The following is an 18,218-nucleotide window of genomic DNA, read 5'->3' on the forward strand; positions in this document are numbered from 1 at the left end:
CCCCCCCCACCCCGCCGCAGGTCAAGCCAACAAATGGGTAAAGAACATGGAGAAGGCCAACAAGCTGGGCATCATCAAGCTCTCGGATGCCAACTACATGAGGACCATGGAGAACAGTATCCAGTTCGGTACGCCTGTCCTGCTTGAGAACGTCGGAGAGGAGCTTGACCCCATTCTGGAACCAGTGCTGCAGAAGTTGACCTTCAGACAGCAGGGTGTCGACTACATCCGGCTCGGTGACAACGTGATTGAGTATTCAAATGACTTCAAGGTTAGAATTTTTACTAAGAATTGATACTCGCACTTGTCATTGCTTTGTTTAAGTGGCGAGAAGCACTCCAACACAATATTGGTCATTTAGTGTGAGGAGTATGCAAGACAAATGGGCAGAAATAACAATGAGAGAAAAAGAAGCAGGACCTTCTAGTGGCTCCCTCCACCCATAAACATAACTGTGGTGGGAAGTTTTAAAGAGACAAACTTATTGTGAAAATGGATGTATTTCCTATTCTTCGACCATTCCTGTCCAAGGTCTCACCTTTTCACAAACACCAAATGGCCATCTTTGTGTTCATTTAACAGAATGTTGTTATCTTTCACTCAAAAATAGAGACAGACAAACAGTTGGTGTTTTAAACGTCTGATGACTCATTCAGATTTGTGTCTGACAGAAGAAGTCCTAAATCTGCTATCGGTCACTACATTTTTGTGTACAGGGCTGGTTTTGGGTTACAGGTTTATTCTTTTGTCTTCCATTAAATCGGAACACTGACAATGATTTTGACAAATTTCGTCACACCATGAGCAATTAGCCTTTTTAACAATGAATACTTGTTTTACTTTCACTAACCCTCTCCATTCCTCACTTTTACTTTTTTTTTTCAATAGCACTAATACACCACACAGTAAAAGTCTTTGAAGAATGCAAAAGTCATTAATGAAAGAAAACAGGACCCACTACTGACTTTATGAGGAAGAATATGTGTGTACACACCTAGTTAAGGATGGCAAAAAGAAACTTCTGTTTCTGACTGCAATGATTGTAAATGTTGTACGCCCCCTTTGACACAGTTAAGACAATGTAAGAAGCAGGCTGTTGCTATGCTTGCTGTCAGTTCCAATCTGGAGTGGGACAGCATCCCATCAGAAAATTGGAGTTACTTGATAAAATAACTTTGTCACTAGGGAATCAATCTCATGTCTCCTGCATACAACAATGAAGAACCCCAATCATCACATCACAGATGCATTTTTTCTGTCTTTGCCAGTTCATGTATCTGTAGAGTCTGCTTTGTTGAGTAAAAGTTTTACGGTGCTGGCAACTCCATAAGATCATATGAGTGCTCTTTGAGTCTGCTAAGAAATACTTATATATTTTTGTATTCTCCATTTCTCTGGCATGCTCAGATGTACATCACAACTGGCCTGCGGAACCCGCACTACCTGCCGGAGGTGTCGGTCAAGGTGTGTCTGCTCAACTTCATGATCACACCCCAGGGCCTGGAAGACCAACTGTTGGGCATTGTGGCTGCCAAGGAGAAGCCTGAGCTGGAGGAGAAGAAGAACCAGCTGATCCTCGAATCAGCCGCCAACAACAAGCAGCTCAAGGAGATTGAGGACAAGATCCTCGAGGTCCTCTCCTCATCACAGGTAAGAACTATGCATCAAATGTGGTCTCCGTGTCTCAGGTTAAAAAAATGTTCACAAGATGTTTTCTCCTCATCGCTCGTAAGCTTTCTGCAAGGTTCAGTTGTCCAATATAATCACAAGTACAAACAATGACCTATCACTTCCCCTTGTATTTTATTAGATATTATAATGATGTTGTGGAATATGTCCATCCACCTGTTTAAGACAACCACTTTTCTCAGTGGCAATGGGTGGCTGTCTAAGACAATTTCAACTGTAATACTTGAAATGTCAGTAAGGAATCGAAAGAGAAACCATCATTAGAGATATGTGACCCTTGGGTTTTGTATCAATCCCCACCTTTTATCCAGAATTCTCTCTCCCCACTTTGCATCTTCCTACCTTCCCTCTTCACATGTGTGTGTCAAGCCTGTTGAGATGCATAACTGTTTATTGTGTTCTTTAGAGGACAGTCAAAGATGGCATGCTCCTAAAATTCTTATTGACTAGTGACTTCCAAGTACTCCTCGCCTCCTCCACCCCTCCCCCCAACTCCACTGTATGCCTCCATTGACACAATTTGAATAATTTCAGGGAGGAGCTGCCTCAACCTGTCCATCAAGGCCAACTTTGGTTGATTGGGGCAGAGTATTCTGGAAGAGAGAGACTATACTATGATACTTAATGAAATACTTTTTGCTCCTGGAAACTGAATTCATGTCTATTGCATACGGCAACACAGAGTCTTAACAACTTCACCACTGATGCTGGTCAGCATACTCAGTATCTGTCATCTTTTTCTCTCTCTCCCTGCAGGGAAACATTCTGGAAGATGAGACTGCCATCAAAGTTCTTTCCTCTTCCAAAGCCCTGTCAGAGGAAATCTCTGCCAAACAAGAAGTGGCCGTGGCAACAGAGGTGGAAATTGATGAGACGAGGAACGGCTACCGCCCAGTGGCCGTCCACTCCTCCATCTTGTTCTTCTGTATCTCTGATCTGGCCAACATAGAGCCCATGTACCAGTACTCCCTGACCTGGTTCATCAACTTGTACCTGCATGTAAGTCACACAACTTTATGGCTGTCCTGTTATGCGAGGTCTGATTGCAATGATTGCACTAGGTACACTCACTTTAGTTGCCACGTCCACCAGGGGCACTTGGCCCACCAGAGGTACTGGGAATTTATAGACTAGCTGCATACAAGCTTGACTTATTTACAGTGAAAGTGACTAGAGAAAAATGTTCCTTTTCATCAGTCAATAATGCTAATATACTTTGCAAAGAGAGACTGAAAACAATTCTTCTTTGGGAAGTGATACAAATGTTATGAAAGGTTTCAAACTTTTTAGGTACAAATACCTAAGTGTTATTGAGAAGTTTCAGCATTAACTTCCTTCTTCACAGGGCTTGTTATGGCTTTTTGTTGTGCCAACAAGTCTCATGTGATTTGGCTAGTATTGTTGGCTGAACTGCTAGTCTTATTAGATTAAATGCACACTTCTGATTTTGTCAAAAAATGTTTTCTTTCTTTAACTGTGACTGTACTTTACAAAGAAATTGACTGTTGTGTCTGAGGGTGCCTCTGTTACTTTAACTTTTCTGTTACTTGTCTTTTGTCTTCATGGCCCTCTTTATGTTGGCGTGGTGTTGACATGTTTCTCTGTGACAGAACTTGTTGATTGTAATTGATTGACACTCTCGTTGCCTTAATTTCCTCAACAAGCTGCTTCCGTCCGGGTAAATCTAGGCTGATTGGGATGCAACTTTCCAGCAGACAAGCGGCAATACTTGGTATAATTTCTTCACCATTTAGACACTAAATTCATGTTTCCTGCATGCAATAACAATGTGCATAACCATTACACCACTGACGTTTTGACACATCCAGACAAACAAGCAAATAAATAAACAAACGAACCATGCTTTTTTTCCTCTTCCAGTCCATCAGCAACAGCGAGCCTTCAGAAGATCTCAAGGAGCGAATTCAAAATCTCAACGAGCACTTCACACTCAGTATCTACAACAACGTGTGTCGTTCTCTGTTTGAGAAAGACAAACTCCTCTTCTCCTTCCTCCTGTGCATCGGCATCATGAAGGGAGAGTAAGTCTCCAGATCTGGCCAGCTCAACAGCTTGTTCTGTTCTTTAGAGGGGGATCTACCGAAGTAAAATAATGAATTATGAAGACTAAATTGTTTCCAATCAATCATCTTTTATATCAATAAAAGATAATATTTTATTGATCATCCTTTTACCGAAATCAACAGTCTGCTTTCACCAGCTTTGGTGAGGCAAAATAGACATTCACTGCAGCAATACCTCTCCCTCTCTCTCTCTCTCTCTCCCTCTCTCTCTCTCCCTCCCTCTCTCTCTCTCTCTCTCTCTCTCTCTCTCTCTCTCTCTCTCTCTCTCCCTCTCTCTCTCTCTCTCTCTCTCTCTCTCTCTCTCTCTCTCTCTCTCTCTCTCTCTCTCTCTCTCTCTCTCCAAGAGTAAAACAAAAAAGTTGACCAAAGTGCTATTGAAGTAAAATGAACTGATCGATCTCCTTCTTACTGTTGCTGCTATTTAAAATCCTGACACCTATTTCTGCCCTCCCCAGGGGCAGAGTTGATGAAGCCACCTGGCGCTTCCTGTTGACAGGAGGCGTCGCTTTGGAGAACCCAATCCCAAACCCTGCCTCCAGCTGGCTATCTGACAAAGCGTGGTCCGAGATTGTACGAGCGTCCAATCTGAACAACCTTAACGGCTTCATGGAACGTGAGTGATGCTGTAGGCACACAGCTGCCAAGAAGATATAGTCTGGTCCATTTGTTTGCTCTGCTGAACTTTATGCTCAATTATACTGATGGAAAATGGGTTTTTTGAAGGTGGCGGACTGGATCTGCCTTGTTATTCATGCTGAAAATGTGTTTTTTATGGTGAAAAATAAGCTATATCCTGTTGTGCATCCACAAAGTTGGTCTTTTTAAAGGTGGAGAAATTGGTCCCCCAACTAGATCTAAGACTTTGGGGGAACCGCACCAAGATTCATACCTTGATCTGTCGAGTTTGTCTCCAACTACACTGAAGCAAACGTTCCACCAGCCTTTTGGCACTTTCCAAAACTAAATTATTGATCATAATTTTGTTTATCTCAGAGGGACGTCATTGGTACATCATTTATGAATAAGCTGGCCTGAATACAAAATGGTTATTTCAAGAGTGTTGATAGGAGTTTTAGAAAAGAGTCTCTGTCTTCAGCAACATATCTGAGATGGTTCATTTTGTCAAAGTATTTGTCTGTTGTAATTTTGCCTGTGTATTTCACCTTGTGGAGGAGATTTGTAACATAAAAGTGTTTATCTGGTTTCATCTGGATTTTCTCTTTTGTTAATTAACTGTACACAAGTGTTAACTTTTTTAGAAGATTTGTGTCCGCATCTCTCATAAGATGGTTCATTGTCTGATGTTGCAATGTTTGTGTCTGTCTTTCTCCCCTTGTATTTCCATGTCTTGTGTTACAAAATACAATGTTTGCATATGCATTATCAGCATATCTTTAATGGCCTCTGACTGGTGTGACAAACTTATCTGACCTGTGCAGATGTCCAAGAGAACCCTGACAGTTGGAAGAAGTACTACGACAGCTCCACCCCTCAGACGTACAAACTGCCATCCCCCTGGGATGCCTTGGGAGGACTAGACACCATGGTGGTCCTACGCTGTTTCCGCCCAGACAAAATAGTCCCTGCTGTCCAGGACTTCATTGTGGAAAACATGGGCCAGGCATATGTGGAACCCCCGACCTTTGACCTTGCTGGATCTTTCGGGGATTCCAACTGCTGTGCACCACTTATCTTTATTCTCTCCCCTGGCGCTGACCCCATGATGGCACTGCTGCGTTTTGGAGAGGACAGAGGCTACAAGGGCAACATGATACAGACCATTTCACTTGGTCAAGGACAGGTAAGAGAGCTATATTAGATCTATCACTCCACAAACTTTCCTCTCTTGGGAACTCTCTCTGAAGCTGGAAAGAGGGATAAAGACTTTTAGGTGTAGAAAGTTGTTTTTTTATCTTGTGTAAAAAAAAAACATTTTACATGCTTTGCCCTAATAGAATGAAAAGAGATTTTACCTTGTTCAATTGTTTAGAAAAACTAAATATTTTTGTAGAAAAAGTAGGTGGAAATGTTGAGCCCCTTTTATACTTCAAATTTTTAGTGACTTTGATATACGTCTTTATGTGTATATAAATTTGGTGAGTTTGTGTGTCTCCAGGGCCCTATTGCTGCCAAAATGATTGACAAGGCCATTCTGGATGGAACTTGGGTGGTGCTGCAGAACTGTCATCTGGCCACCAGCTGGATGCCCAAGCTGGAGAAAATTTGTGAGGAGGTGGGTCACTTTCCGTGGTTTTTGAGGTCAAAACTTCAGTTTCTGTGTTGTTGGTTTTTTTCCATCATCATGTTGATTAAATTTTTTCTCAGTCATGGCATGACTGCCCTGACCGTTATGAAATGAACCGTAATTTAAAGGCCTAACCTCTTGAAGGACCTAAATTGTACTGAAGAGAGATACTGTTCCTGGGAAAGCAAAAAATGGCAGGAGTGTTGGAATTGTGTTTACTTTGGTATTGTACGCCCATTACCACCCAGTACTGAGGTAGTCACTGACATATTTCTAGATGAGTAAGTTTTACTTTTACTTGGTGTGGAAAAAAATGAGAATGTTTCTGCCTCAAAGTTCTCCTTGGTAAATAGGTGTTATACTCAAACATTAGAAATAGCACCTCTGTGGGTTAAAGATTCTTCAGTCAACTGCCTCTGAGATCTAGTGGGGGATGAAAAAGAAGGTGAAAAGAAAAAGAAGTACCAAAAGAAGAGGAACTAGAAAAAGAAAAAGAAGAAGAAGAGACAGCAAAAGAAAAATAAATAGAACAAAAAAAACTAACATAAGGAGAAGAAACAAACTATTTTTATTAACCTCTTTATTTTTTCAGGTGATCGTCCCAGACTCGACCAATGAAGACTTCCGTCTGTGGCTGACCAGCTACCCGTCAGATAACTTCCCAGTGTCCATCTTGCAAAATGGTGAGTGAGACAGTTGTTTTTCATTCCAAGTGCTTTGGTCTTTTGTTCACCATGAGGTTGAGTTGTTCTATAATTTTTTGTTTTGGCTGTGTATAGTGATAAAAATACAATAACTTTTGCCTCTGATATCTCAGTTCTGACCTCACTGACCCAAGCTGATGTGTTTGTTTTGTTTTTCCATTCCTCCAGGAGTCAAGATGACCAATGAGCCACCTAAAGGCCTTCGAGCCAACCTCATCCGATCCTACCTCAATGACCCGATCTCTGATCAAAACTTCTATGATGGATGCAACAAGGTAAGTCTTTCCATCCTCTGCGCTATGGATCCAGTGACTTGTTGGTTTTTGCTTGTATGCTGTGTTCGATAGAATTTCCAGCAGTTCAGATCTAAAATTTAATCACTGTATAACACAGAGAGAATAATTACATGTAATTCAACTCTTGAGCTTGACATTTTACAATTTGTATGCATTGAAATCCTGCAGATTTATCAAATTTATCTCATTTTTAAAATAATCTTTCATGAAATGGTTTAAGATCACCCCATTATGTCCTTTTTCTTTTTATTTATGTCCTTTTTATTTCTTTTCCTTTTCTTAAACTCAAGTGTTTGTCTCTTGATGCAAATGTAGTCTTAATTTCTCCTGAGGGAATGGACGGAGAGGTCTACTTTTTATCTCCCTGTTTCTCTTCCTACAGCCTGAAAAGTGGCACAAGATGTTGTTTGGTCTCTGCTTCTTCCATGCCTTGGTTCAAGAGAGGCGTAAGTTCGGCCCGCTGGGCTGGAACATTCCGTATGAGTTCAATGAGTCTGATCTCCGGATCAGCATGAGACAAATGCAGGTAAGAACAGATACACTGCTGGAAGGCTGGTGAGTGGTTCAGAAGTGGAATCAGCTGAATAGGCTTTTGGTATAGCGCAGAACATTCTGGTGGCATTTTTAGAAATGTATATTTTTTTGTTTACCCTGTGGCACTGTTGTGCATTTGTAAAAAAGTCCAGTTTTGTGTTTTGATTACTTACTTTGGGTTGAAGTATAGATCTAGAAGTTGAGCCGCATGTCATAATTGTGGAATCACAATAAATACTATTGTTTTAGAGGTCTTTTTTGGGGACTGGTCAAAGGTGGGACAAACTAAAATAAAGAAATAAAACTCCAAGTTAATCAAGTGTACACCCTAGTATTATAAGTTGTTCATTTTACATGAATTTGAGCAATGACAAATTATCCAGTGTAAAAAACATTATATAGCTGTATTATTTAGTTATCATAAAAGTTGCCCAATTTAAGTTACAGTTGTGAGAGGTTTTGCTGAAAGTATCCCCAAGTCTTGAGTGAATTTTGGGTTAGATTATTCCACTGCATCACGTCTGTCCTCACCCTTTCATTATTGTGAACAAACCTCTATATTTATTTAGAGATTGGTGAGGAGGTGGAGGAAGGCATTTTTTCAAAGCTCTCTTCGTTTTGAAATTTAAGTTCACCCAAAATCACACAAATAGCCTAGTTTTCCTGTATGTGACCCTCCCCTTTCCCCTAAACATTGCTTCATGGTTATACTCACAGTGAACTGGCCTCTATGTTTCTGTGGTTCCCCAGATGTTTTTGAATGACTATGAGGAGCTCCCCCTGCCTGCCCTCTCTTACCTGACTGGCGAGTGTAACTACGGAGGTCGTGTCACTGACGACAAGGACAGACGTCTGCTCACCTCCCTGCTCTCAATTTTCTACACAGAGGAGATTGTCTTTGATGACAACTACAGGTAAAAATTATCTCATCTTTGCATGACTTTAATGTCCTTCTAGATACAAATAGGTAATTTGATGGTAGAGCCCTCTGCCTTGGTTTAAGTAAAGAGAGAAAAACTGGAAGGAAATCTGTGGTGAACATCTGAGCACAGATGTGTATGAGTTTGATTACATCTTCAGATGACAGCCTTCTAACTGGTAAGCAGTAAGTCTACCAGGGGGGGTAGGCAGTTGGGATGAATTTATTACGGTACGATAGAATTGCATTTGTCTTCATTTGTCTGAAAGTTTGAAGTAAGGTATTCCCAACTCTTGAGTGAATACCTTGGGTTAGATTACTCCTACACATTCAAATCTTTCCCAGTATTTTCATTACTGCTTAGAATAAAACTCTGCTTTATGCCATGTGGTCTATTTGGTTGTTTTTGGTTGTGGCAGGGGTTAGGCCTAGCCTATTGTATTGTTTGGCTGAAAGTGTGAGAGTGAGTAAAGTGTGAGTCTCTGTTCGGTTGTATTGTTTGCAAGCAGTCTGAGTTACTACTGGGGGGACTTTTAGAGGAGAGAGTTGTATCAAGGCAGAGGAGGCCTGCTGAGAGTATAGGTAGTGAAAAAGGCTAGTTAGAGCCTCGGTTCATCTGTGTGTAAAGTGTGAGATTCCAACACATCGGGGCCCCAAAGCTGCGGAAAGGATCTCAACACAGAGAGGAACAGGTTTGGCTAACTCCTGTTATAGTAGCATGCAGACAGAAGGTTAGTAGTGTTAAACATTTGTTTTATGTTCCAAGTAACAACATGCCATTTAGAATAATGCTTATGATGAAGTCTTACACTGAGCTGTGAAGATATTATTAAGTGCTGGAAATAAGTAAGATGGAGAGACAAAAGCAAAAAGAAATGGGACATTCCAGTGGTACCACCTGTCAACTGCTTGATGTAACCCATGTGTTTGAAGTGAATTGCAAGGCTAAAACCCCACAATATTGCAGTCTCCCCCCTCCTCCCCCCCCACACTGCCTCCTTCTTCATTCTCTCCACCTCCTCCCCCTAATCCTTCATCTACCAACAGGTTCTCCCCGAGTGGTGTGTACTACGCACCCCCAGAAGGCCCCTATCAGAGCTACATCGACTACCTGCGGACGTTGCCACTGATCCCAACCCCTGAGGTTTTTGGCCTGCATGAGAACGCCGACATCACCAAGGACAACCAGGAGACACAGCTAGTATGTTTTGACTCAGCTGGATTCAGCGATTTTTATTTTTTTTTAAAGTTTGTGATTCAGTGATTTAGTTGTCTTGGTGTTAGAAATTCATGCGGAAGTTTTCATCTGTGTCTTGTTACAATTAAGAGTTAGAAAGCTATATAAAAATGTCATTTATACATCTAGATGGTATATGTTTGCTGTGATAAGCTAACATGTTTTTATACTTCTCTCACTGGTATAAGGGGGAGGCGGTGCAAATTAGAGATTTAAGGTCTCTGTATTCTGGTCTCTACTCACAGGACTTGGTTATTTATTGATAATAGATTATTTGTTAGTAATTTCAAAGTATGGTTCTGAGCCTCTCTTTTTTATTAATATAACTGAAGTAACACCCCCCCCCCCCCAAAAGAAAGAAAGAACCACTGGTTTTCTCCAACTCTTACCCTCTGTGGTTAGTTGGTCAAGCACATTGATCATCAGAACTATGAAAAACAAAGTGTTATCCTCAGATCTGTTCGTTGGTAAAATATAACATTTTTTTGCCAGGCATCCATTTGGGACTTACCTATCATCTTTTGTTGTTATATATTTGTTAACTATAATATGTATATTGTATATTTGTGGACTATAATATGTATAACAGAGTAACAGATTTGCTATTGAGTTTTAAGGTAGATAAGATAAAATGCCTTATTTGCCCTTTGCAGGAAATTCTTTGTGACACTTTGTCTTTCATTATTAATCTTATTCACTATTGTTTATTATTGTTCTGTACAGCTCTTTGAGAGTATCCTGTTGACCCTTCCACGCCAGTCAGGTAGCGGTGGGCAGTCATCGGGAGATGCCATGCAGAGTCTCGCTGATGATATCTTGGGCAAATTGCCTGCGAACTTTGACCTAGAGTTTGTAAGTAAAAACGTCTATACTTCTGTGATAAAACCTTTGGCTAAGAGTTTTTATATTTGTATAGATGGTTTATAAGAGGGCTGAGAGATTGATTGTACTGCGTCTGCCATATTGTCTTTGCATGCTTATGTCTTTTATTTATGTGTATATTTTTGTGTGTGTATATAAATCTAAATCAAGGACTACTATACTCAAGGACGTGCACCGCCGGATTCCTGACTTGGCTAGCGAAGGCCATCATATAAACATGTCCAACTTATCACTAGGCACAAGATATATTTCATATTGAGTGTGAGAAAGCTAAAACATGTTGTAATGTTGTTGAACGCAATTTTGTAGCATAGTAATACATGTTATTTCTATATTTTTGTTATGTCAAGCAGAAATATTAGTATGAAAAGCATTTTAAAAATGTTTACAAATACAGCAACAAGAATTAGCCTTACTCACTAAGTGAATCCGCCTTACGTGCCTTCTTGATGGATGTCTGTAGCAGGGCTGCATTCTTTTGGTGATCCTTCTCTAGATTGTGCAGACCGCGGAGTAAGACATTTGCGAGATGACGGAGCAAATTCTTGGACTGAACGATGTCGAAGTCGTGAAATTCCCCCATGGTTGATAGAATTCCAACAAGTCTCTGACGACAACAGACTCTATTTTTTGCTTTCTTTACAAAGGAAAGTCCAATCCTAGTCAGTTCATACGTAGACATATGGGGGGTTCACAATGCCTCCTGTCTTTTCTACTAGAGCCTTAGACTCCTTCACAGCCTCGAATTGAAATGATGCTGTAAGTTTATGTACAGGTATCACTGACATCATAATGCTAGGTCCACCATGCAAGCATTTGACCATGATACATAACATGGATGTCGCTCTAGAATCCGGTTCATTTTTGGCCATGCCGCTGAGGACACCACCAGAGAAAGCTACAGTGGGTCGGATCTTTACCTCGTCGATCAATAAAAACACATTCTTTTGTTGGGGTGTTTTAAGTTTTTGAAATGTTTTTTTTTAAACACTTTCAATCTCTAAGGAGGAAACAACAGACTTTATTTTTCTTGTACTTGGCTAGAACAAAATGTCTCTTAGTTGTTCATAACTGCAGCGGGGAAACGATTCGATAGCGAAACAGTAATCACTTACAGGAAATTGTTTGTGAGTCAACAGTTTCAGCTGATGAGTTATAAAGTCTAGTTTTCTTTCACTTTTCTTTTCCTGAATAAAAGAACAAAATAATAGAAAGATTCTAGTTTACTGGACCACTAGGCAATTACAAATTTCAAGAAATCAAGATCTTAACTTTACCTTAGTTTACTCCGGTCCTTCAAAATTTGTTGATTAGATCTAGATCTAGATTTACCAATTGTGAACATCAACTGTCTAGGTACGAGATTTTATCGGTAGGAAAATGAAAAAATAATCCTTTTTTTTTATAAACCACATTATTTTTAAAAACTTAATCCTACACTACTGGTCCAGTATACTAGGATCTTACCTTTGGGTCTTCAAGTTCTGTGCAACGTGATTGTTCCAATACTTCCACAACTCTCTCAAGCACAACATCCAAAGGAACTTTATAGTTTAGGGCGACGTGCACACACTCAAAAAATTGGGTGTAGGAATTCAATCCGTTATTTGGATTTAATATTTTTCCCAAAGGAACTCTGGATCCTTTCTTGAATGCGGTGAGTGTAAGAGGGGAGCACAATGTTGGTTTATTCTCAACAACTACTGATAAAACACACTCTTCACAATGCTCAGTCATGAACAGGCAAACAAATCTGTCCTCTGTTCTTGAAAGAATTAAATTGTCATATTTCTTGTGGAGTTCCTTTTCTGGAGAAAATTCTGAAAGGCTACAGATTTTGTCTTTTTTCATGAAATTGCGGAGTTGCTGATCTTCTTGTTTGGGTGGACGAGGGGGTGGTTTTGGCGTTGGTAGACAAGACGAGGGAACATCAAATAAACTCGGCAGATCTACTGGTCGAGTGTATCCTCCAGGTAATTTAATCACAGGATAATCTGATGGCCAATGCCTTTCACAGATAAAGAATTGGTCTGGATCCAGAGAGAAGTTTTCATGAGGGGGTAAAACAGAAAGCCATCTTTGTCCCTCAAGTCCTTCTTTTGGTACCTTGAACACTCGACATTTATTGTCTTTATTGTAGTTACCTCTGCAGTTTACAACCCCACATTTATTCGGCATGGTGAAATCAAACTATCCTTGCGCATAGACGGGCCGATTAATTCACAATAATCCACAGAATTAACAAAAGCACTCAGAGAAACATGAGGAGAGGAACATTTCAATCGTAAACATTGATCACTGCACTTCTTTCCGGAAGGATGCGCTTACGCTGATAAATGGTGTCCATAATTATGCTTACATTTCTTTGCTTGGAATCTTAATCAAAAATAAAAATATTGACACCTTTCAATATCTGATTCATTTCTGCATCATTTTTATTAAGATCAACGAATTTTACAGATAGGATTCATTCTACTTCAAAGGAGATAAATAGTCCCCGATTCCTATGAACGAGTCAAAGCTAAAGATAAGGCACTGAGTCAGAAAGGGAATATCCGGAGTGTTTGACTCGATGGCCTTCGCTAGCCAAGTCAGGAATCCAACTGTGCACGTCCTTGAGTATAGTAGTCCTTGATCTAAATATAAAATATACATATATCGACTTCTCAGTGTAAATGGGGAATGGCTGAGTCTTACATCACAAATGTGTGTTTCAGTGTGTGAGAGTGTTTGTGTGCTTGTTTCATGTGTTTTGCTTTTCGATAAGTGGCTATGTAGGCTTTTATATTTTGTTTGTTTTTTGAGGAAGAGTGGGCTTGTGTTAATGAATGTCTGTCTGTCTTTGTGTGTTAATGTGCATTTGTTAAGGTGGTTCTTTTAGCTGTCACTTATGACACTTTTTTAGCTGTGATACCCTGTGTTTCACAAATTCTCCTGTCATTCAAAACGTCTGCACTTATGCGCTTGCTACCTTTTTATCTCCTAATTTGCTAACTGTATTACGCTGTGTTTTACATATTCCTCCATCTTTCAACATTTGCGCAGGTGATGAACAAGTATCCAGTTGTATATGATGAATCCATGAACACCGTCCTGAGGCAGGAGCTGATTCGCTTCAACAACCTCATCTCTGTGGTGAGGAAGACGCTAGTCAATCTTCAGAAGGCCATCAAAGGTACAGACCCACAGAGTGTCATTGAGTGCATGTTGCTTTCAGTCTCCTCCTTTTTTGTGTGTGGAAGATTTTGTGCCTTTGTGAACATATGCCTTCCTTTCCAACAGAGTGGATGGTTGGTGGGTGCTCTGGTGTGGTTTGCTCCACTTCCATCCTCATTTTCTTTCCTACTTCTATTTTTGTGTTTGTTACTCTCTCTCTTCTAAAATTTTAAATCTTCTGCACTTATATGACCTAATTGAGTTGCAAACGCCATAAATTACTTGTTCATTTGTGCGTATAATCTCATTTATGTGTACACACATATATCCTTTCTGAAACATAAGTCCACATTCTCTGATGTACACATGGACTCATACAACTCACAAAGTCACAGGTACACAGGCAACTCACCCTTTCATGAACACACATACACAGGCACACGCACACGCACACACACACACACACACACACACACACACACACACACACACACATCTAAACACTCAAACATAGAGACACAAGCACACACACACACTCACACCATCATTCAAGTATTCTCTCAATTACACACACACACACACACACACACACACACACATACTCTTGCTCTCATAACACACAAGCACACATAAACACACTCACTCGATCAATCCCCACCTTTCATAAGTATGTACATAGTGTTACTTACTTGAATATACAAACAAACGAACAAAACGATTGATGTGCGTGTGTCTTCAGGTCTAGTGGTGATGTCCTCGGAGCTGGAGGAAGTCTTCAACAGTATGATGGTGGGCAAAGTGCCTGCCTCGTGGGCCGCCAAGTCATATCCCAGCCTCAAACCTCTCGGCAGCTATGTTTCTGATCTGCTGGCCAGGTAGGTGTGGTCAAATGGGAAGTCCAGGGGTTGAAAGAAAGGGAGATGGGGAGGGAAAAAATGGGGGAGAGGGTAGAAAGGGGCAGGGGAAGATGACGTGGGGTAATAAATGGAAACAGGATGGGGGGGGGGGGGGGGGGTGTTATTGCCGTGTATGTGTTGGTTGGTAGTAAAGCAACTCCAATGTTCTTGCTTTTTTATATCTGGGCTATTGGATACTTTATGTTGTGTCATTTTGCAGACAGAATTATTTTAGCTTATTAAATGGGAGAAGGGGATCCGAACTTCGACTGTCTATTACTGGGCCTGATTGCTTTAAATGTTTTATATCCCCCACATCACAATTTACATTATTTTAGAGGGGAGTCACTTCATCTCCTCTTGTCAAGGACAAGCTGGGCCATTATCCCCCCCCACCCCACCCCACCCCCAACCTTGAAAAACAGCAAAATGTACCATTTATTTTGACAAATAGCCATCATCCTTTTCTCGCAATGAACGGCATGTTCAAATTTTATTTTGTTTAGGCCAACATTGTCTCACAATAAACTTTGGGATCTTTACTTAAAGAACATGTCATAATCATTGTATCATTATAAAAAGGACCTAGTTTATTCCAACAAATAGTAAATGAGTTTGCCTTATGTTGAACTCTGTAAGTGTGACCTACCTTGAAATAGGACTAACCTCAGTGAACATCATTGCTTGGAATCTCTCTCTCCATGGGTGGTTGGAGGATGCCACGGTTCATTTCCATATGTATCGGCCCTGCACTTAATAATGACAGTTATTTTGTTGATGTGCTTCTCATGACTAAAACAAAACTCTGTCTCCTCAGACTGAAATTTTTCCAGGACTGGATTGAAAACGGCGCCCCCTCCACCTTCTGGCTCTCAGGCTTCTACTTCACACAGTCTTTCCTCACAGGTACCCCAGCTTGTTAAAAACTTGTTGCAGTGTTATGTGTTTGTCTTCTTAGCTTTCATTTCAATGGATTTTGCTGCCATATCACTTTGTTGTTTAGACAGTTCTGTGCCATTGGCTTGGGTGGCTCATTCAGAACATCTTGCGGGGAAAAATTTAGTTTTGTAATGGTGTGGATGTGGGGAGGGGGGAGAATTTTCATAGTTTCATTTCTTCACCCCCTCGCACACCCCCTACAAAGGGCTTCACTGTGATATTTTAATATATTTTTCTTCTGAACTGTTTTGTCAATGTGCTTTGTTTTGGAGAATATCAATACATTCTTTTTAGGCTGTGAAAGAATGGGTCTGGAGGAGAAAGAGGGGTGAGAAGGTAGGGAGAACCAAAAGGGAGAAAAAGAGAATTTACTTTTGCTGTTTGTAACCTTGACACATTTTATGCTGTGAGGTCAATAAATCTGTGCTTGTCCTTGACATTGTCATCACTGGTATTGCAATGTAATTGTCTTTGCTGGTATTGTGATGTCATTGTCTTTGCTGGTATCATTATCTCCTCATTGTTGTCACAGTTACTGTCATGCCATTGTTGTCAGTAGTATTGTAATGTCATTGTTGTCCCTAGCATTGCAGTGTCATTGTCATAAATGCCATTGACATCAGACATAACACGGCACTGTGTTTCTTTCCCAGGCGTGTCTCAGAACTATGCCAGAAGGACAACCATCCCCATTGATTTGGTGGGTTTTGAGTTTGAGGTTTTGAGAGAAACACCAACTGAGAAGCCACAAGATGGTGCTTTTGTCTATGTAAGTAGTCTGCCATGTGTCACATCCATTTGTACATTCAGCATTTGTCTATATCAGTAATCTACCACATTTACGTTTATATGTTCACATTCATTTATTGTATGTCTAAGTGATTGGGATGCCGTGTTTCATGTTCCTTTGTAGGTCAGCATTTGTCTTGATTTGGTTGTCATGGTCATATTAGGTAGCGTAAACACGGCCTTGCGGGCACTCGCGGCCTTCCGAACACGTGGTACTGGTGAAATCGGGGTAATTCAGATCGCTGTTTCTTTGCTCTTTTGCTATAAAACACCAAATGCTGTACACCTTGTAAAAGTTCAGCTTTTCCTTGTTACAATGGTGTAAGTTGTTTATATGTCCGATTATTAGGAGCTGGAGAATCGGTGACGAAAGCGAAGCCCCTGGCGGTTGTAATGCGTGGTCGGCCGGTTTGAAAAATGACACGTTTGCATTTAAATGCTTCGCAGAAAGATTGATGATTACATACCGTCTTTTCATTGGCGGAGAACCATAGAGCTTTGGATGGGTTTTCCCATGGTATATTATTGGTCTATGGCGTTTAAATAGAAAGCCTTTAAAAATGCCGTCAAAGTTGTCATAGATAATTTTTTACACGAAATATGTAAAATACCGGCTCAAAAAAGGTATCAATAGAAAGATCAGTTCATTTTCTATTAGAATAAAGTAATCGGCTTGGAACTATTTTTCATCAATTATTCCGCGAAACTCGGAAAGCATGTGACCCCCACGCAGGGAGCCCTCGGTACACTACAGTATAGAGACGACTCGCTCGCCACGGGGGGCTGGTGGGGCGCCGGCCGAATCAACGCTATTGTTTTTGTCGAAATAACGACAGATCATCGTGTTTGCTGCGATAAAATACTGATTTGTAATGATCTTAAAGTCTTGAAAAAAATTAAGCTCCATATCTATGTTATAGTGATTGAACTCTGTTAATGTGGAGATGTTTGGTGCTCTTGGTACTCTTTTATTATCTGTCAAACATGGGATTGCAGCCAGTGAGCAACTTAAAAAAATTTGACCAAATTTTAAACAGCTACCATTTTCTTAAAAATCAACTGAGAGGTTAAAGAATGGTACGATAATTCTCAGGAGATATAGGACTGTCTTCAGAGAAAGTTGCATTTGAAAATAGCAAAAGTTGCAAGAAAAATCAGCAAAAGTTGCAAGAAAAGTTGCAAGACTTGTATAGCTAAAACAATGTCACGGAACTATTGGAATACACTGTTGCTATGCTCATTGCTATCAAAAGTAACCAATATGAGTTTTGTTAGATCGAAATCAGAAGTTAAATGTGAATGTCCACCAAAAAAAAAAAAAAAAAAAAAAACTGCATGGAGGTTGCCTGGTGTACAAAAACAGTTTGTCCCCTGACACGTGTGCCAGGTCCTTAAACTCTCGCTGACGTTGGGCAGGTGTGACCACCGTGGTTTTGGGGCTGTTCAAATATAATCTTACACTTTGTTTGGGACTTCCTACCCCCCTCCCTTACCCTTTCTTTTATACTTTCCAGCTCCCCCTCCCCCAATCAATCCCGTAATATTACGTTATTCGCTTTTAATAATAATATGACATTTATATTGTGCAAATCCGTGTTACAATCACTCTTCTATGCGCTTTACTTTTAAATTAATATAGTATTCATGAAAAACATGCATGCACACGTCATGTGGCATGATAATTAAAAGTGCGAGATGACATATTATATCTATCGTGCTTGCCGCTCAAGGTCCATTGCCACAATATGCCATGCTTACCGATTGAACTTACTCTGAGGGAATAGTGTAGTAACTCTCTTTTTATGTTATTTTTTAAAAATTACATTGACATAAATTATATTCCCCCCC

The 18,218-nt window shown here is 40.3% G+C and overlaps 1 protein-coding gene across 1 annotated transcript in view; it reads left to right on the forward strand.

Annotated features, from left to right (window-relative positions):
- The window catches only part of LOC101846578 (dynein heavy chain 3, axonemal), a gene marked incomplete in the record, with an annotated part of 78,386 nt that overhangs the window by 56,687 nt on the left and 3,481 nt on the right, over nt 1-18,218 (forward strand). The window contains 17 exon segments of the mRNA XM_013081885.2: nt 21-271; nt 1,408-1,650; nt 2,446-2,688; nt 3,571-3,731; nt 4,229-4,386; nt 5,213-5,574; nt 5,890-6,006; nt 6,611-6,701; nt 6,891-6,997; nt 7,401-7,544; nt 8,303-8,466; nt 9,519-9,672; nt 10,432-10,560; nt 13,636-13,765; nt 14,486-14,621; nt 15,460-15,548; nt 16,235-16,350. Coding sequence (XP_012937339.1) covers nt 21-271; nt 1,408-1,650; nt 2,446-2,688; nt 3,571-3,731; nt 4,229-4,386; nt 5,213-5,574; nt 5,890-6,006; nt 6,611-6,701; nt 6,891-6,997; nt 7,401-7,544; nt 8,303-8,466; nt 9,519-9,672; nt 10,432-10,560; nt 13,636-13,765; nt 14,486-14,621; nt 15,460-15,548; nt 16,235-16,350 — 2,795 coding nt within the window.

The sequence above is a fragment of the Aplysia californica genome, unplaced genomic scaffold (assembly GCF_000002075.1).
Source record: "Aplysia californica isolate F4 #8 unplaced genomic scaffold, AplCal3.0 scaffold00150, whole genome shotgun sequence".
Lineage (NCBI taxonomy): Eukaryota > Metazoa > Mollusca > Gastropoda > Aplysiida > Aplysiidae > Aplysia > Aplysia californica.